Below are 20,507 nucleotides of genomic sequence, written 5' to 3'. Positions count from 1 at the left end.
TGGGTCTTTTTGGGGCGTCTTAAGATTAATTCGGAATGGTGTACCTTTCAACTTAGGTATTGGGTTCTACCATTATGAACGCAAAGACCGCGCTCATATGAAAGAAACGAGCTAAAAACGCGCTCCAGAACATGCCCTAATGCCACTAGGTATACATGCTCTGCACTCAACTTTCAAAGGGCCCACTACTTTTGAGTTTGTTTGCCACAATGCAAAATTTTCCACTTGACTTAGTTTGTATTCACATGCTTTTTCAAGCTTATCGGGCATTCACTTGGACAAAGTCAATCTGCAACAGTTTTATCCTGTATTTTGTTCGATCCATTTTTTATATATTTTTGTAATAATATATGTGCTATATCATTATAAGGATGTATCCAATTTCTCAATCAATATTTGTGTTACTTTTTACCCAAGTTGATTTTTTTTCTTATTTAAAAGTTTTTTGCTACTAATTTCAATTTTTTTCTTACATAATTTTTATAAACCTACATCTGAGTAAAACTGCAGAACTCCATTTTGTATGTCTCCAAAAAATCGTTTGAAGTGTGTTTGGATGATTTTCAAGAGCGAGTGAATGCAAAATGGTTCTTTTGGGTATGTGCCCCCAAATACACAGACAAAGTTTCAAGAATTGATTAGAAAACGAAATCTTAACAAAAACTATTTCTATAAAACTAACAGTTCCCCAAATTTGAGCGTTTTTAATATGAATCCTCCCCATTCAATCTTTACAGCAACAGTAATAAGCTCCCCCTTTGCATCGCTATTTGAATGCATTTTGCTAAAGCTTCAACTGTAATTTGTTTTAGAAAGTTTTTTCTTTTTAGCAATATCCTATATGTCATTTAGAAAAAGATATTTTGAAAATATCGCCTTGTTTTTCATCGTTCAAGGAACGACGCGCGGCCGACAAAAAAATCTGTTCCGCTGGGAAGGAAAAACGGAGGGAAGCGTGGGAGACAGGGGAGGTGAACAGAGAGTGAAGAAGGTTTGTGGCAATGGCGCTGCTGCCGCTTCTGCACCAGGCGTGCGCCTCTCCCCTCTCCCGCCTCCGCCTGCCACCGCACCCTCGCCCTTCCCTCGCTCGCTTCTACTGCTGTGCTCCTCTTCCTGACACCGCCACTGCCACCGCTTCCTCCTCCGCAGCAGCATTTTCCTCCCGAGTGCTCCTTGGCTTGTCCGAGCAGGATCTTCGCCAGCTCGCCACCGACTTCGGCCAGGTTCTCTCTCTCTCTCTCTCTCTGTGTGTGTGTGTGTGTGTGTGTGTGTTTGTGTATAAATGATTTCAACTTCGGATTGTCCTCTTTGCAAATCTTAACAACTCTCCCTTTCTGTCACGCGCACACACAGCAAAGTTACAGAGGAAAGCAGCTCCACGACCTGCTCTACAAGAAGAAGGTGAAGGAAATTCAGGAATTCAGCCACCGTAAGTTTCTTGCTTCTTCATTTTACTCGTTCCCCTTCTTTATTACGTTTCGGGTCAATTTTCGTGGCTTAATCTTCATCGTTAATACGAAGTTGCTTGTATAGTGCCGCAGGCATTCAGGGATAGCCTTAAGGACGCGGGGTGGAAGGTTGGTCGCTCGCCGATCCATAAAATCGTCACCGCATCGGATGGAACCGTCAAAGTAATACCGTCTTCTTCATTTCCACACCTTGTGATGTCCTCTGGTTTTTCGTTCATGGTGTTGATGCGCACGGTGTCGTTCACTCAATTTGTCAAAAACGATGTCAGTACTTGGCCTAATGGCTGTCTCTTGCAGTAACAAAGATAGTAGGAAAGTATGTCAGATACATATCAAAGACAATATCAGAAAAGGGAACGAATTGAGGAGTTTTGTTATCTTGATTTCGTTGTCCAGTGCTGATAGCACCAAGGCCCCAGTAACCATCTTACAGGCAAATGTTACTGTACAATATCTAGGTATAGTTCTCTCAGATTAAAGCTCCAGAATGTAGAGCAATGACCACAATTTTTCCCATACAAAGTTGCTATATATATGTTACTATGCATCTTTTGCGAATCTGACTTGTAAAAGCGTGACGCCTTAACACCCATATTATTTTGTTGTGTCTCTTCGGTTAATCCATTTTTGGTGATCCTATACTCCCAGAAATGCACTTCTGTGCGCAAGTTGCTAGGAATGCCGCCTTAGAAAATGACACATATGAGCTCTTACAAACACACTTTGTTGTCAATCATCAACAAATACTTTTTGGTTAGGAAACATAGATATTGTGAAAGGGCAAAGTCAGGATAGCATCCGCTCATATGGGTCTTTCTTTATCAGGCTTTTGTAGCTTTTGATCAATAATATAGTTCTTTCCTCCGTCCTAACACCTGTCCCCTGGTGTTCCGATGCACACTGCCCCCTCTTCCCTAGTGAAAAGAAAAGTTTGAGGCCGCCTTCAATGAATTTCTTGAAATTTTTATTTATCAGTGTGTAATGTTTTGTGAAGTTTGAAGTTAGTTCCCTAATATTATGTGGCTGTTGGTGACAATTACAGGTATTGCTGAAGCTGGAAGATTCAAGACTGGTTGAGACTGTTGGGATTCCAGCTGAAGATGAGAAAGGTTCTATTAGGCTCACTGCTTGTGTATCATCACAGGTGGGTATGTTCTCTCCTGTAGACAGCTCATTATATGCAACATTTTTTGGTTTGATCGGAGTCATTTCTTGTTTGTATTTAGTTTTTCTTGTTTATGTTTAGTTCTTCAATCATTTCAATCCTATTCTTCCTCGTTTTATGATGCTCTTATTATTGCTGCTTTTTTTCCTTAAGCTATTAGCACATTTTCAGCTACCACAATTACTAACTTGACTTTCCTTACTGATAAACTACCTAGGTTGGCTGTCCATTGCGCTGTGCGTTCTGTGCTACTGGAAAGGGAGGATACTCAAGAAACCTTAAGTCCTATGAGATTGTTGAGCAGGTTAAAATCCAGTGCATGTTATAATTTGTAGGAAGGATTGGGACTTTTTCTACTTAATTGAAGGTTTTCTTTAAGAAACCATTTTATGAAAATGTTTTCAGGTATTAGCTATAGAGGAGCTCTTCAAGCACAGGGTGTCAAATGTCGTATTCATGGGAATGGGGGAGCCGATGTTAAATCTTAATTCAGTTCTAGAAGCACACCGATGCTTGAACAAGGTCGTTAATTTCCTAAACATGATTATTGCTGTTATCAGATATCATATAGCGCTTGGATGAGGTCTTCCTTTAGGTCATTAGGCTTCTGGTTCATGAGCTGTATCTTGTTCTACCAATGCCCTTTGTTGGCTTGGCAATAAATCCTGGCTTCTGGATAGTCAATATGGTAGGGACTGTAACATGAAAAGAGTTTGTCTGATTTTCTTTTTCTGTTGTTTTCCTTCTGGAATGTCTACATTTGTCGTGCACACATGTTAATTTATGCAACTTATATGTTCACTTTTTTTCTTTATCTTGGTATTGATATCTGATATTCTGGTTACACATAATCTACTTTTTGGGCACCTAGGATATAGAAATTGGTCAAAGAATGATCACAATTTCCACAGTGGGTGTACCAAATACAATCAAGAAGTTAGCAACGTACAAGCTTCAGTCTACATTGGCAGTCAGGTATGGTCCTGTTGCTAAAAGCTAAGCATGTAATCATCTGAGCTATTAATGTAGAACTATAGGTTGCTATGTCATTTGTGTTTTTATACCTAATTATTTTTGTGGCAACACAAAAGCTAACCATGGTTAATTCTGGTCCATGTAAGTGGAACCAATTGCACTAGTAGTCGTGTTAATCATATATAGGGTCTCGGAACCTCAGTCAACAAGGAAAATTAGATTCCTTGAGAATTAGGTACCCTGATTAGATGATGCTTATGGTCCTACCTCAAATTTGGAAAGTATTCATCTCCATGTAAATGTTGGCGAAACTTTATTTGGTCAATGGAATTTGAAGAGCTAATGGGACTGTAAGGCAATCAGTTGAGTCTCAGTTACTCAGAGCTACTTTTTACTTGCCTATTCTCATCCAGAATCATGGTTTTCTAATTACCTGTGTTGGTAGATTAGTGGTACATGCTTTTCCATAATGCATCATATGGAATTCGGGAATTATCAGCATTATAATGTTAATGCTTCTTTGGACATATTATAAATTCTTTGATTGATTCTACCTTATAAATATAACTCTACAGTCCAAATTCGTTAGAATCAGAAACTAGTTCCTGCTGATTCCTCTAGTGGCTACTAACTTTCTTCTCACACATTTATAGTATGTGACAGAGGGAGGTAAAGTGATGTATAGGACTGACATATAGATCAGCATACACGGGTCCAAAAATATTTATCGTCATATGTAGGACTGATATATAGATCGTCTTATCTTGAAAGGCCTCAGAAATTTACCAGTTCCGAGCGTGAGCAAGCCATGTATAAATTGGGAAACACCCTATTCCAAATATTTAACAAGGTGATGCCTGTCAAAACATGGAACACCGTGAACAGGCCTTGGCTCATTAATAGTGTCCAGCCACATAGTAGCGATGATTGCCCTTGCTAAATAAAAGCCAAGGTGATCAAAGATTCTCTTTTTGGCAGCCCAAAAGGTTTCTATTACCTAAATCTTCCTTCTTAGTTGTAAAGTGTGAAACCCCACAAACTTTGGATTCTTATCACATGAGAAAAAACAACGATTTCTGTCTAGGACGCAACATTTTGAACCCTATAATCTCTCCTCTACCATGTATGGATATCAATGATCCATCATCAAGAATTCAGTGCTTCTCTGTCTCTCTGTGGAGAAGAGGCATCAGGCCGTAGTGCCACCTGAATCTTCCTTCATAGTTGTAAAGTATGAAATCCCACATCCCTTGGATTCTTATCAGGTGAAAAAAATCAGATTTCTGTCTAGAAGACAATATTCCGAATTCTATACTTTCTCCTTTACCATGGATGCATATCAAAGATGCATCATCAAGAATTCAGTGCCTCTTTCTCTCTGTTTTGTCTGTCTGTCTGTCTCTCTCTCTCTCTCTCTCTCTCTCTCTGTGTGTGTGTGTGTGTGTGTGTGTGTGTGTGTGTGTGTGTGGAGAAGTGGCATCAGGCTGCAGTGCCACCTTGAGGACTCTCCATTTCATTGAGATTTTTTCTCCCGCTAGCAAGTTTAAAGCCTTTCACTAGTGGAGTATCTGTTGGCAGTTAGGTCCAAATTCTGTTGTAGGATTCTGGCATCTGACAGGTTATTTTTGGTTGCCCTCTGGAGCTAAGATGGGCCAGCAGAAATTAAATTTTCTTGCTTTCAATTTGATTTTTCTTTATGTTTTTTCTATAAAAGTTGCTAAATCTCAGTGTCTGATCTCTCTGTATCTGCAGTTTGCATGCTCCCAACCAGAAGCTTAGGGAAACAATTGTTCCCAGTGCAAAAGCATACCCGCTGGATGCCATCATGCAAGATTGCAAAAATTACTTCCTTGAAACAGGACGGAGAGTTTCATTTGAGTACACTCTTTTAGGTAAGTTTAGCTCCTGATAGCCTCTAGAAATTGCATTTATCACCTTGTGAGCAAAGTTCGTAAACTGGATTCTGCGGTAACTTTTGACAACATTTCTGATTATAAATCTCTCCCTTTGGGTGTAAGTAATCATGACCCTGATACAAACATGATATTCTGTATCTGTTTCAATACACTTAAGTATTTGAACCTTATATTTGCCAATCACAGGGTACCTTTTTCTAATTTTCCCAAGATCGGCGGCGTTTGAATCAAGGGAAGGGGATACAATCTTTTTTTCTTTTGGGTAGTGTTATGATGAACTGCTGTCGGTAATATGGCTATATTAAGAAAACTCTTTTTTACCGTACATTTGCTGTTTGTCTACCTTGAACAAGTTGTCATGTAATTTTGGGCTTCCTGCTTAGGATTTGTTTGGCAATACCATCAACAAACTATGAGCAACAGTGTGGTATATAGACATTTGTTTAGAAACAATAAATTGTCAAGAGTTCCCAACTGTGGTTTCTTTAATACATGTCCTGTTTTTCCTATCACTCAATTCACGGTTAACTGTGCTTGTCAATTTCAAACATGCAACTGTTTTTGTAGAATGGCTTGACAAAACTCAACTTGGAAAACGAAAACCATCAGTCAGAGAGAGAGAGAGGGAGAGAGAGGGAGAGAGAGACTATTAAATGGCTAATTTAATACCTGATATAAGTTGAAGCATAGGATCAATGCAAAATAGATTAGTCTGACAAAAAAGTTATCCAATCTTATCGCTTAAATGTTGAGCCAGAGATGCCAAACCTAAGAGTGAAGGAAAAATCTCTCTCTTCTCTCTCATTTTTTAATTTTTTATTGCTTATTTTCTTTTCCAGATGGAGTTAATGATAGCGTTGAGCAAGCTATAGAACTCGCCGAGCTGCTTCATGGTTGGGGCCGTGTTCACCATGTGAACGTCATACCCTTCAATCCAATTGACGATTCAGAGTTCAGACGACCATATAAGAAAGCGGTATGTTTTATACTTTACGTTTGTGATAATCAGCTCTTTTACCTGATATGAGTATCCTGACTCCTTATAATGTCAAACAGGTCCTAGCATTCACTGCTGCCCTTGAGTCCCGACGCATTACAGTAAGCGTTCGACAAACACGAGGACTGGATGCAAGCGCAGCATGTGGTCAGCTACGCAATCAGTTTCAAAAAAGCCCTTTGGCGGTGGGGGATTAAGCTGAATCATCTTGCAATGCCTGAAGACTACACACCGGAACAATGCGGCGAGCCAATCCCATGTGGCAATTGTTTTCATCAAGCCAAGACGTGAGTGGCATAAGTTACATGCAGAGATTCCCTTTCTTTTTTCAGTTAACGATGTACTTCACGTACTAATTTTATAATATCATGTTACTTTAATGAAGAGTAGAAATGACTAGGGAACGTTAATTCACAAGGCATTCATGAAATAGGGGCTGCTTGACTCAGTTTCGCCGCACTTCCCTTTCCTGCTATTGTTTTGATTTATGTCATCTCCAACTCTTCCGTGCAGATGATGTTATGATGTTCTGATGAAGCCATTCACACTTGAAGCTTGCAAAGGATGATATTTTTTGTCCACGTGCAGCAATTGGGTGATGCATCAGCTCAGAACCCTGGCAGTTCTGGACAGTTTTTGGAATGGGTGACAATAAAGCGAAGACCTGTCCCCGATTTGTTTTTGGGTTTCACGCAAGTAGTCAACATGCTGTAGCAACATCAGCGCGTTCTCTGGAACTGTAAGACACTGCTCCCCAGATAACCACGAGAACTGGGCAAATTTTCAAGACCAAGTTCTAATGGTTTACCTGTTATGATGCACATAATTCCGTAGTCCCTCAAACCTGTTTCCATCCGAAGTCGACGTGCTGTAGCGCATCAGCGCGTTCTCTGGAGCTGTAAGATACTGCTCCCCAGATAACCACGAGAAAGACCAAGTCTAATGGTTTACCTGGTATGACGCACGTAATTGCGTAGTCCTTCAAACCTTTTTCCATCCGTTTAAGTCGACATGCTATTGCACATCAGAGCGTTCTCTGGAACTGTAAGATACTGTCCCCCCAATAACCATGAGAAAGACCAAAGTCTAATGGTTTACTTGATATGATGCGCATAATTCCGTGGCCCCTCGCACTGTTTTCTTCCGTTTATCATGTTTCATAGCTTCGGTTCGTCGATGGTAAAAACAACTGCCAATTATTCATCGGCACATTTCGATGGTCAAAGGAGATTGGATCAGCGAATGTGCCTCTGTTGTGTCCCTTCCGTAAGCGTCATCATAAGACCATGTACTTAAACTGCTCAATTATAGGTCAGCAGATTGGAACCACCAAAGAACAATGGGGATCATGGCGAACAGAAGCATATCTAATTAGATGGTTCAACCTAGCAAGTGCATCAAACAAGGGTCCAACTTAATGCATCAAACAAGGGTCCAACTTAATGCATCAAACAAGGATCTATTTAATGCGTCAAAGCATCTTGCAAGTGCTTCTTAATATAAGACAAGCATCATGTCGCACATAATGGGAGTCCACAACTATATTTATGGCTCACAAAACGCACACTTCACAGACGTCAGTCCCAAAAACTTTTACACCTCCATAGGTCGAAGTATCCACTTGCACTTGAAACAATAAAAGAAAGGAGCCCGACGCACAGACCAATAACTAGAGTATTCTGCGATATGTCAGCGGCGGCTAGGCCTCGGAGATAAGTCTGCAGATCTCGACCGAGAGCCCGGTGGCGACCTAGAAATGCGTCTCGGAGATTCCCAGTCCTGACGTCCCGCACCGCGTGGGGACCTGCAAATTTTAAACAAAACTCAAACCGTCTACACAGGAGGCTAAAAAGATACTTCAAGCAGTCAACCATGGGGCTTCGAGTTGGAGACCCACCCTTCATAGCCGTTGCCAACCGGGCTACGGTTGTCCATGTCATACTTTGGCGAGTAGGACCTCCGGCGATGGTTTAATTCATCGTCCCGATCTAAAGGACGGGCATATGGGGGGGATCTTGATCCCTTTACTTGTCTCCTTTCTGGTGACACAGAGTACTCGGGTCTCCTCCTCGGCGCAGGGGAATAGGACCTGAACCAGAAACACTTTAATTACAAAAACAGGAACAAGACAAAGAAAAATGAAGCCCAAAAATAGAACAAGAAGTTCAGCCTTTATAACTAAATAAGCACATACCTGGATCGGTACCTAGCCCTAGAACCTGAGTGGTTTACAGGGGAGCGGGATCGGGATGGTGATCGAGATCGAGACCGTGATCGACCTGGACAGACCACAAAGTAAATTTACAGTCCAAACTTTGCATGAGAGCAGAATGCCTTCTAATCATAACCAAACATCAGTCTCAACACAACCAGATATTCTATATCAAGTGGGACATCTCTTTACAACGATAAAAAAATGTGATTCTTTCAACATTAAGAGGCATAAAAAATGATATTAAAAGCCTAGAACAGAAAAAGCATGTGAAGGTTGCTGTCAATTCACAAAGGAAGGAAATATCAGAAGACCAGTCTGATATCCTATAACATTGCTCCGCTCCAAACAAAAGCAACCTTGAGATCTGAATAACGATTATTATTTTTACTTGTGGATGCAATCACTAATCATAAGAACATAAGAATTGAGGTACAGAGGCATAAAGGAAACCGATACAATTCTACTTCTTATCATGGTTTACTAAGATCAATTCATGATCGCCGTTGCCTACAAAAAATAGCTTGACATAAATCTAAACCCTCCAATCCCATGGCAGTCTTGAAAGGCATATTATAGATTCTACACGTCATCGCACTAGTCAAATATCATAGAACTATATTCTTTCTCATGCACACAAAAGCGCAGGCTCTTCTCTCAACATTCTGCATCTGTGGACATCAAACTTTTCAGGTAACAAAACATGGAACTAAAGATTCAAAACAATACTTTAGTTCCTGGTCGAGAGAAATAAATAATAACCAATTCTGATGTCTATAGATAGAATACCAAACAGAAAACGAACAGACAGTAGATAAGCACCAGATTTCTCCTTGCCAATTTCAGAGTTGAACATCAGTTATCACTTATCAGTCTTAAGAATACTAAGAAGCTACTGCATCAAATACACCATTAGCGAAGGTTTTCTGCAACACGCTACTACACTCCTTACCCATTAAATCAAGTAATATGTCAATGAATTGCACACACACACACAATGGCAAATGATAAATCAGCAAGGAACATTTTGTCAATGAAATACACATTCATACGCACAAACACGCAATCACATTATGAATGATGTTAACGAGAGATCACATGCTCGAGGTTGCTTCAAATGGTGATGGTACCTGCATCCCCAGACACCACCCATTTGTGGGCAAGATCAAGCATGCTCAACAAACATTCCATATCCCCATTGATTACATTACTTTGGACTCCTAGGTGACTCTTCTGTTCACAAACACCCTATTGCAGTTTATCAGTTTCTCCACGAAGTGGACAATGTCTTGGGTGTATATAACTTCAGTCACTAGTTGGCTCCAACAGCTTGTTTCTCATTTGTAGAAAATACCCATACTGGTCATCAGCATATCCATGCACCATCGTGATGAATTAAACAACCATTGTATTCCTTCGACAATTTTATGGAAATTTTCTACCCCAGCAGCTGTTTACAAGACCCATTATTCTTATTTCATTTGTCCAACATCACAACACCGAGTACAATCCCTTCTTATTAGTTCCCCAAGAACAATATATAATTTGCATTGAGAAACTTTTCAACACATTATCTACGGCTCAAATGATACTAGACCACACGCGACATATTCAAGAAGAAACAACTGAAGCAAATTGATGACTTGACTGTATAATTTTCCCAAAAGCAATAAGAAAAGTTTCTCCAGCTACCAGACTAGACAAAGAGCATTACCATAATAAGTTGGCCTCCGACCATCATATCCCGAACCTCCTCTGAAACACAAAGTAATTTGTGAGATTGAAATCTAAGAAGTGAGAAACACACACACACACACACACACACACAACCTCAGCCGCAAATTTAAAGAATCAGGGAAAAATAGTAATTTGTAATTTAATTTATAAACAAGTAGACAAAAATATCTACAAATTATGTAAAATATTAAGATACAAAAAAAGGAAAAATGAATTATATATAAAAAAAAACTCTTTAAAAGAATGAAAGTAAACAACGAAATCAAGAGTTATCTAATAATTCTCTTGCAAAAATTCAGACAAACAATTAATAAAAATTCCTTGAGTTGTAAACCATCACAATCACGTATATGTGTGTATGTGTGTGTTTCTCCATAATACGACAAGTGACATTTTTTCATTTGGAGATATTTTAATGATAAAAATGTGATAGTTTCGAACTATTGCTGATACTTGATAGCATAGCATAAACTCAAGCTCAGAGAGAGAGGAGGAGCGAGAGAGAGAGACCGTCAATTTACAAATATATAACAGCAAGAATACCTCACTCGTGCTCTGGTTCTCATTTCTTCAGGTCGTTTGCGAGTCTCTGCAGCAATAACAACTGTTAACTCACGTCCACAAAATATTTGGCCATTCATATGATATTGTGCTTCTGAAGCATCAAAAGGATCCACAAACTGCACAAAGCCAAAGCCACGAGGTTCTCTGCACAGAGAAAGAATCCAATTAGATATATATATATATATATATATATATATATATATATATATATATATATATAGAGAGAGAGAGAGAGAGAGAGAGAGAGAGAGAAAGAGAGAGAGAGCATGTGACAATGAAATGAGCAGAAGACAACCAGTCCAGATATAGCATATGCATTATGATGATTTAGTGGTTTTTTGCTCCAAAACCTTTAACAACACTTCCAATGCAAGAACTCCACACTTAACTAAAAAGCAGCTACCAATCCAAGCTTAGTGGCTGACCTTTATCTATAGTCAGTATGCACTGCAACTTCAAAAAATGCATGAAACTTCAAAATCTTCACATTGAATGAAACTTCAAATTCTTCACATTCTTGAGAATACATCAACCACTTGATATCAACCTTGCTCCAAATTTATCTTCTTATGCATTTGACTTCAATTGGCAACCTTCTATCTTCTTCAACTTCTATTCTTGTGAGTTATATTATTTCTCGTCATTATAAGACTTCTTCTTTTGAACTTTGACGCTACACCTCAGAAAAAGCAAGACGTTAAGCAACCCAAAACAGTGGTCTCAACGGGCTTGTTTTCAACTTCAAGTGAAGATACCCTGAGAACCAGTTAAAAGAACAACTCACTGTGAAAAGAGAAAATATGTGCTTGAAAATAAAAGCAAATTTCCCCTCATAACAAGAATTCATTCAATGATATAACTCTTTCAACAAAAGATTGTGAATTCATTTGAAGAACACAGCATGTCACTGAAAGCCAAAATAGACCAATTGCAGCATTAAATATATTTATCAGTGAACAAGGGCACCATTGCCAAATATCCATTTAATAATTTCACCACGGATAAGAATAAAGCATATGAAAGGTAGAAAATTTTTCTCTGAAAAGCGGTTCAACAGTAGTACATGTCCCATTAAGGAACATGAAAATAGTTGATGAAGATAATCGACAATGACTAGTAGCAGGACCGTAGACATCTAGCACCCATTTATATCAAGGAAACCATACCCTGTGTAATAGTCCTTTGGCAGATACACATCCCTTATAGGCCCATAGCGTTCAAATGGAATTCGAAGATCTTCTTGCCTGCAAGGAAGTCAAATATGTAGACTCAAACACTATTCAAACAACAGTTCAACAATATGCAATGCTGTCTAGTGTCTACCTTAGGATAAACCAATATATGGGCAAATGCAATCACATTACCTGCAATCCAGAGGAATATTTCGGACCAGGAGACTTCCACTACTACTTTCTTTTCGGCCGCCATACCTCCCTCTAGGAGGAGGACTTCTTCCTCTTCCACCATATCCCCTTCTTGGAGGGCTATAGTAGGGACTGTACCTCCTCATACTGGAACTGCAAGAAGATGCCTCAATACATAAAGGGGAATAATCAATAATAACTCTACACGGGACACTTTATCATTTTTGGATGTTGGATCAAAGACAAAGATTGCACTCATGATGTAAGAGCACAAAAGTGAATGAAAAGACGAAAAACTAAGACAAGAAAACGATAAAATTACGTCGCCTAATAAAGTGAACAAAGGAGGTAGGAGCTAATCCACAATTCCCGATTAATCGTGGATTCCGACGACAAACAGGAAACATCAGTACCCACTTAAAATTTGACACTGCCGCCAGCTTTGCAAAAATGACGAAGCAAAAGGATAGGGTTTCTATCTCCAGAAGAAACAGAATGATTGTAAAAAGCGAAAGGAGGAGAAGCCCCAAAACCAGCCAAATATTTGGCGGAGTAATGGGTTATCGTCAAACAACCGAAGATAGTGCTACAAAAAGCAGACATTAATAGAGAAACGCGAAAAACCCAACAAAAATCAGCCCCAATTCCTGGTAGCAAGAAGCATGCATGTACGAAAACCCTAAACAACAAAAAGGGAAGAGACGAAGAAGCTAGATCGAAGCAGAAGAAGAAAGCCATACCGTGCCAAATGAGTAACAGAGATACGCAGAAAGCCGGTGCGGGCGTGCGAGAGAGAGAGAGAGGGAGGAGGCAGGGATTAGGGTTTCGAGACAGCGGTGGAGAGACGGAGACGAAGAAGAAAACGAGCGGAGACTCGTGGGCTTTATTTTAATAATGGGAAAGTGGCCGGAACGACCCGGTTGTATCGCATTTATTAAGTCCGTTCGTATCGGATTTGTTGAACCCGTTTTGTATCGGATCATGCATTCGACATCCGAATAAAAAACAGGACAAGTTTAACATTGGAGTGAGATTCGTATCGACTCGATCTCAGCACGGAGAGGGCCCGGTTTTTACTTGATTTATTTGTTAATTTGTGATAGCAAGGCAGGGCTTGATTATGAAATTTCACGAATTCACACAAGTGTTAATACCATATTAACCCTTTTTATAGAATCGAAACATCGAACTAAAAAAAATCAGTATTCAGCCTAGGTAGGACCTATGCACATTCCACATAAATTAAAAAATCAGAAATATACATAATAAAATTAGAAATACACATAATGCGTTAACTAAATAAATAATAAAATTATATATATATATCATGACGTTTGACAGAATTGAGCATCCAAACAAGGAGGTGGATGAACTAGTCTAGGCAAGTGTACTTGAGTTCGATTCGAACTCGTTCAAGATGAACTGAAAACTAGATCTTATAAATGTTAAACTCAAGTCAGCTTATTTAATCTAAGTTATCTTAAAAAAAAAAAAAATCAAACACAAAAACCAAGAAAATGGATGAAGTCAAATGAAAAGTTAACAAATGAGCTTAAACGAGTTGAGCTCTAACAGGAACTCAGTCTATCGAGGGCTGACCTTGGACTTGAGCTCGAACGGAGCAATATAAGAGTCGCGTCAAGTCGACCGAGCTCAATTCAGCTCATGAACAGCATTACCCTGTCTGCCTCTTTGATATGAGACGGGGGAGGACCTAACCCCCTGCCCTCCCCAGCAGCAGGGAGAGAGAGAGAGAGAGAGAGAACCCATTTTCATAAGACCGAAACTTCTGTGATAAGATGGCGCACAGAAGTTTCAGTCTACCTTGTTTCACAGAGAGAGAGAGAGAGAGAGAGAGAGATCCCATTTTTAAACTTCTGTGATAGATAACGAGCAGGGCGGTCCACCTTGTTTTTGAGAATACAGATCACAGAGGCGACAAACAAACGTGCTTTGTAGTCATCTGGAAGGACCATCAATGACTATAGCCGAGGCCAATCGAGTTGGCTTTCAGTGAAAGAACCATGTTTGACTCGGAACGGTCTCTGCTTTCGTCTTTCAAATGAAAAAGATTCCCCAACAAGTGTGACAGAGGAGAACCGTAAAAACCAGAAAGAGCAAAAAAGAAAAAAAAAGAAAAATCGAGCAACACCACGACGTTACTCATCAGAAACAACACTCAGTGCAGAAGCTTCAACGTGACCAATCAAACGGTATAGCATCTAAGACGAGCTGAAAGGATGGAAATTACCGGAGTAAATGAGGAACTTCGTAAGAATTGGAGGATCTTACACAGCTTTAGATCAACAAAGTTTTTGAGTGACCAACACAGAACCATAAAAAGTATACACGTACATAACAAGTAATGCTTCCAGTTTCCCTACAGATCAATAGGTTTTGACTTTGTCCTGTGCTTACTAACTTCAGTATTGGATTCCAGTAACCTTGTGTCCATGCATCTAATGAATGAATATAGGTTCGCCATTGCCCAGAGACCCAAGCACAAGCTTTCCTTTGTACTATTGGTGCCCAGGAAAAGGTGAGGGGAAGGTGGTGGCGGGGAAGAGGTAGGAGGGGATAGAGAGAGAGAGAGAGAGATAAAGAGAGAGAGAGGGCAAAAATTTAAAAAAAAATTCCAGAACCATGACAATAAGGCACTTATAATACATTTGAATGACAAAAGCTGCATTCCTGAAATGAATTTACAAATGTACCTGGAAAAACATATTTACATCACCCTCCAATGCATCTCCACGAATGATGGACGGGTCCTTGATCTTTCAGTTCAATCCTCGAAGAAAGAGAGATGACAGTGATGGGCATTCCATGGTCTATCTGCCGCTTGCCAAGAAATTGGACCTCAAATCAACCCTTTTTTCCTTCAATCAACCCCTTTGAAACAATATCAATGAATACTGCTGTGCGTAAGGTTGCTAACCTCCCTCCTGTTTTTTAGGAACACCCAACCCCTTATTTTCCTTATTCCTCATGTGAATTAATTTCTCCTTAAAGTCAAAAATTCGCTTCGAGTTGCTGCGAATCTTCTCCAATCCAGTCACAACAGAGGATAGAGATTTATCTGCTGCTTCTTGGCTTCCAATATGAGCAATTTCAATGATCTCATTTAGGGACTCAACCACCTCACTCATCTTCGGCCGACACCGTGGTTGCCTCATCAGACATCTATTAGCAAGAGCAATTAGTTTCTGCACGGATTTTAAACAGTACTGCCCCTCAAGTCTTGCGTCCATTATGATACGAAATCTTTTGGGATCTGATGCATATGGTCTAACCCATTCCAAAAGTTTCTGCTCACTTCTTGGCCGATTTTTGTCCACTGACCGCCTGCCGGTCATCAGTTCATAGAGAACTACTCCATAGCTCCAGACATCACTTTTTGCAGTCAATCTCCCAGTCTGGACATACTCTGGAGCGGCGTAGCCAATGGTGCCAACAACCTGCTTCAAACTTGAAGGCATAAGAATGGACAACAAAAACTGCCTGTGCACAGGATATGGATTACATGAGTGGATGGATGGCTTTGGCATAACAAAATTCATTTAGACAGCACCAAAAGACAACGAGATGCACGTGTTTGTGTGTGTGGAATTTCGAAAAACAATTCCTTCAGGTCTTTGCGTGGACCCATGTGAAATAACATCTGACCATATTTTCCTAGAGATTACCACCAGCCGTCTCTTCTAATATTCACAAGCAGTGGAAAATAAGAAGATGATAGGCTACTAAAAACCATTAAAGTCACCCACTATTTCTGCTACAAGCAATGCAAGCAAAAAATTGTGGAACAAAATCCCAAATTCCATATTCACAAACTTAAAAGAACTATAGCCATTTGTTTGTTCAGAAACCAATTAAATACATACAGCGGTAGAAATGTGACTAAAACCTTCAGCCGGTCCCTCCCTTGCTAGACCAAAATCTGAGAGCTTTGCATTGAAGTTGCTATCCAGAAGGATGTTTGATGCTTTGAAATCTCGAAAAATTAGCTGCACCGAAGATAGAAATATTGTAAGCCTATTCTATAGTTTATCAATGGGAACAAAAAAGAAGAAGAAGAATTGCAAAGAAAAAGAAGAAGAGAAAAGCACATAAGATCAAAACAAACTGACAAAAGTTCCCAGCATAAGCAGCAATAAGGTGTAAAATTTCAAAAGCTGAGATGAACTTAAGAGATACTAACCCTAATTTATTATTCCAAAGGAACCTGCATTTACAGTATAAACTTATGAATAGCATGTTGGTGACTCCTAAAAAGTGCAAATGGTTTTAGAAAACAATACTTGCTTTGAAGTTGGTGGCACAAGTCAATGCCTTTTCTTGTAGTTACTTAATCTAGGAATTCAAACAACCTGTTCCAAATGGTTTGCTCAATGAATGGTATAACAGAAATTCTGAGAGAACAAGCAAGAATATATAAGCAACAACTTTCAATCTGACATAAAGCAATTGGCATGTTCCTAAAATAGAAACTAGTTACAAAGATGGGGTCTCAACCATGCAAGGCAGAAATTTTTTTTGCACATTCACCTCAAAATTCAGATAGCTTTCCTCCCATCCCAGGTTTTATTAGTCAAAGATTATTCACTATAACTAATTATGTTTTATACGATAAATCTATCTAAATTTTACTAAGAAGAACTCAAGAAGGTGTCATGACTAGGAGAAAACAAGGTCACTGCCAAAGATCCCTTAGGAACTAAGTTTCTTCAACAAGCTAAGGATCGGTATCTAAGCTGAACTACCAAAAGAATGATTAATGTTTTGCTTGTTCCTAACCTGAAAATGCATAGTGATCAATAACCCGTGATAGTTCCCATAAGGGAAACAGGTGAATGAGTTACCAACTGCCAATAAGCCTCAAATACATGATCAATGATGCACTACCTGAAATTCCATTTCCTCATGTAGATATGCTAAACCACGAGCAGCATCCTGGGCAATTCTCAATCTAAGAACCCATGGAAGAGGCTCTGAAAATCGAGCCAGCAAATGATCCTCAAGGCTTCTATTTGGCATAAGCTCATAAACCAAGAGCCTTTGGATCCCTCTTTCACCATCCTCAGCGCAATATCCCACTAACTTGACAAGGTTTGGGTGCTTCACCACACCAAGAAAATTGACTTCTGTCATCCACTCCTTGTGCCCCTGCATACTAAAAAAGAACTGTTAAATATGCTACAAAAAGCGACCAAATGCAGGAAAGCTTATACTGGCAAATGGAGAAGAAAAAAAACCGTAAATGTAGCATCAGTTCAATTTTTGATGTTCAATTATCTACCACTTAAACAAAACAGTCAATTTTCATACAATGTACATACGACGAAATTGATCATGTGGTTCTAAGCTTAATACCATCCTATCACTCTGGGATTAAAAAAGCAAAAACAAAACAAAAGCCAAAAAAAAAAAAAGGCCGACGTGTGCTATGTCAGCCATTGTGGACTGGCATAACCCCTCTTGATTTCACAACAGGGTCAACTTTTGTAGGCCGATTATGTCTTAAATACCTAGGGAGGTCACTTTCAATATTTTAAAATGGAAATCATCTGCTGAAAGGTTTATGTAGAGTGCAGACAACATCTGACTTTTCACGCACCTTAGATTGTCTTCTTCATAAAATGCCAAATATCTAGAATAGCTAAAAGGTAAGACCTATCTCATTCTTCTAGGGCCTTTGAAACTCTTGCCTATCAGCCACTAGGAGAAACATCCTGTTCAGATATAAGGTCTTTCACAAGCAGAAAATGCTGTCTATGGAAGTGCTTGGAGACAAAAATACAGTAGCACAACGTCTGTACAAGAGTTAACTTTCCTAATCTTTTCCATGACCAGGCATTATATTACCAGTGTCTCCTAAAAGAAATCTTTAAAGCTTCTAACAGTAGATCTTGTAACTCCTATTGGTTCAATACCTATCTCAAATTTAATTGCGCATACCATGTGAGAAACTGCATGCTAAGAAACAGTTTAATTAGATTTCAGAAACTCCGCAACTGGACCTGTACTTGAAGGTGGTAAATGGTATCTAATCATTTAAGAACTTCAATTATGAGAAAACAGCGTGGACTTTGAGGAAGCGTGTACTAAAAGTGCATGGTTTCTCCAACACGCAGGCATGCAGAAGTCTTATTTCTGAATGTTTGCAGATCAGATGAGATTTATCTTATTGGACTTATTTTACACAGACCGAAAATCTTTGCCCTGTATGCATTACCTCATGTCAGTCCTATGACTCGAAGGCTTCCCATTGAGGGTGTGCCTCAATGAAGCCCCTATCTCGGACTTAATACTAGAATGATACCAATTACCAACTGAAACTCAGAACAACAAATAAAGCCTAAAACCTTCGCTTACTAAAAATTCACATTGAAAAAATAAAAGGATAGAGAAACGGAAAGCTTGACTGTCTCTGGGGTGCCTTGAGATCAATCGGGGTGGGTATTGAGGTGATGTTCGGGTGATGCTGTCACAAAGTATAGCTGCAAACAAGAAGCAGGCTATGGGCCGTGTTGGAATTGGAATCGGCTAAGCTGGGCGTTTGGATCAGTAAAGACTATGTCGTTACAGTCCAGGCATACATTAAAAAAGCTAGTATGACAAATTCATCATATTCTGCATCTTATAGAAATCAAAAGACAGGGAAGAACAGAAAAAGAAACATGCCTGCAAGCCGTTGCGATTCAATTGCTTAATGGCAACCTCCATCTTCGCGTTGGGATCATGGGTGGCGCCGACGACGCCCTTGTACACAGACCCGAACCCCCCCTCACCAATGATCAGCGCCCGACTGAACCCCTTCGTCGCCAGCTTCAGCTCCGCGAACTCGAAGACGCGGAGATCGTTCCTGCTCCTGGACAAATTCCTCCACCTGAAATCGGAGCACGTCGATTCAAGCCCCGACGATCTTCCCTCCACATTGCTCGCATTCGACGCCCCGCCTCCGATCGACCACGCCCACGAAACTCTGACCAGGCTGCTTCCGCCGCTGACGACGGAGCCGTTGTTCCCGCAGTTCGCTGCTTCCTCCTCCGCCTCCCTCCTCTCGCCATGAGAGAAGTAGAAGCACTTCATGCTACAAAAATCGACGAGTAGAGCCTCAAAACGGCAGAGACCCACGCAAGCCCCAAGTCGGGAGAAGGAAGAAAAAGATGATAAGCAAGGAAACAAGACAACCCAGGAAACAAGACAACCCAGGATACAGAAAGATGGTAGGAAAAATGGGGCGTTGAAGAACCAGGAGAAGTTGGTCGCTGAGAAGGGTGGGCTTGTTGGCCAATGGACTATCGATTGACACAGGAACGGAGAGAAACAATAACACAGAACAACAAGGGAAGGATAGATAGAAGAGAAACGATGGGAGAATATTGGCTCCTGGAATAATAAAAGAAGGGACGTTGGGAGTTCGTATTTTTAACAAAAAATGGAGTAGGAAAACCAGAATTGGGAGGGAGGACGGGATTTGGTGAGTTCTCTTTTGGGTTTCTTCCCAGAGATTCTTTGGTTTGTCTTGTTTCTTCCTCTTTTTCGGATGAGAGAGAGAGAGAGAGAGATGGTGTTTCTGCAGACCGTTCCTGAATGTTGTAGTCGCAAGGAAACGTGACGCCATGGGACCAACACAGAGAGAGAGAGAGGAAGACTGCAACTGTGTCAGGGTGGCGTTTTGAGCGGTTTGATCCAACGTACAAGAGAGGATGTGAGAGAAAGAGAGGGAGGGTCTGAAGGCATCCTAGTGGATCCGAAAAAGCGGAATATGTATTTAATATGACACCACACGACAAAATCGATAAATAAATAATGTCCGTTTCTTGGAGCGGTTCATATGGAAGATGCTTTTAATCATATTTCACAAGCTTAAAAGCTGTAGATATGTTTAATCTAATTTTTTTGTCACAATCTAGTTGTTCGATCCTGATTTCCCGATAAATTATATATTTTCTGTAGATTAGTACAGGATGCAAATTTTGAACTTTACTATTTCAAGTTTAGAAAAAATTATACATGAACATTTTAAATGTACCAAAATAAAAGTAAAGGAGAGAGTTGGATTGAATTCAAGGGATTCGATGGCAGAGGGGACAGAGTCTGCC

The 20,507-nt window shown here is 40.0% G+C and overlaps 3 protein-coding genes across 3 annotated transcripts; 1 reads left to right on the top strand and 2 right to left on the bottom strand.

Moving 5' to 3' along the window:
• Positions 1-921: 921 nt before the first annotated feature.
• Positions 922-7,336, top strand: LOC116255760 (uncharacterized). The gene is made up of 11 exons (XM_031631736.2): positions 922-1,223; positions 1,354-1,429; positions 1,534-1,631; positions 2,512-2,613; positions 2,852-2,938; positions 3,040-3,156; positions 3,506-3,609; positions 5,362-5,501; positions 6,365-6,501; positions 6,582-6,809; positions 7,036-7,336. Exons 1-10 carry the CDS (start codon positions 1,002-1,004, stop codon positions 6,717-6,719), a joined length of 1,221 nt encoding a protein of 406 aa, XP_031487596.1. The 5' UTR covers positions 922-1,001; the 3' UTR covers positions 6,720-6,809; positions 7,036-7,336.
• A 625-nt stretch (positions 7,337-7,961) lies between these two features.
• LOC116255761 (serine/arginine-rich SC35-like splicing factor SCL30) lies at positions 7,962-13,298 on the bottom strand. The gene is made up of 8 exons (XM_031631737.2): positions 13,140-13,298; positions 12,400-12,552; positions 12,202-12,279; positions 11,015-11,179; positions 10,449-10,489; positions 8,717-8,801; positions 8,420-8,611; positions 7,962-8,326 (listed from the first exon to the last, which is right to left on the bottom strand). Exons 2-8 carry the CDS (start codon positions 12,543-12,545, stop codon positions 8,212-8,214), a joined length of 822 nt encoding a protein of 273 aa, XP_031487597.1. The 5' UTR covers positions 12,546-12,552; positions 13,140-13,298; the 3' UTR covers positions 7,962-8,211.
• Positions 13,299-15,045: 1,747 nt separating this feature from the next.
• On the bottom strand, positions 15,046-20,135 carry LOC116255759 (serine/threonine-protein kinase PCRK1-like). Its single transcript, XM_031631735.2, has 4 exons — positions 19,084-20,135; positions 17,305-17,565; positions 16,284-16,406; positions 15,046-15,857 (listed from the first exon to the last, which is right to left on the bottom strand). Exons 1-4 carry the CDS (start codon positions 19,489-19,491, stop codon positions 15,333-15,335), a joined length of 1,317 nt encoding a protein of 438 aa, XP_031487595.1. The 5' UTR covers positions 19,492-20,135; the 3' UTR covers positions 15,046-15,332.
• Between the last annotated feature and the right edge of the window lie 372 nt (positions 20,136-20,507).

The sequence above is a fragment of the Nymphaea colorata genome, chromosome 6 (assembly GCF_008831285.2).
Source record: "Nymphaea colorata isolate Beijing-Zhang1983 chromosome 6, ASM883128v2, whole genome shotgun sequence".
Taxonomy (NCBI): Eukaryota; Viridiplantae; Streptophyta; class Magnoliopsida; order Nymphaeales; family Nymphaeaceae; genus Nymphaea; species Nymphaea colorata.
The sequence above is the reverse complement of the archived record's forward strand: the minus strand, read 5'-3'. Positions and strand labels throughout refer to the sequence as shown.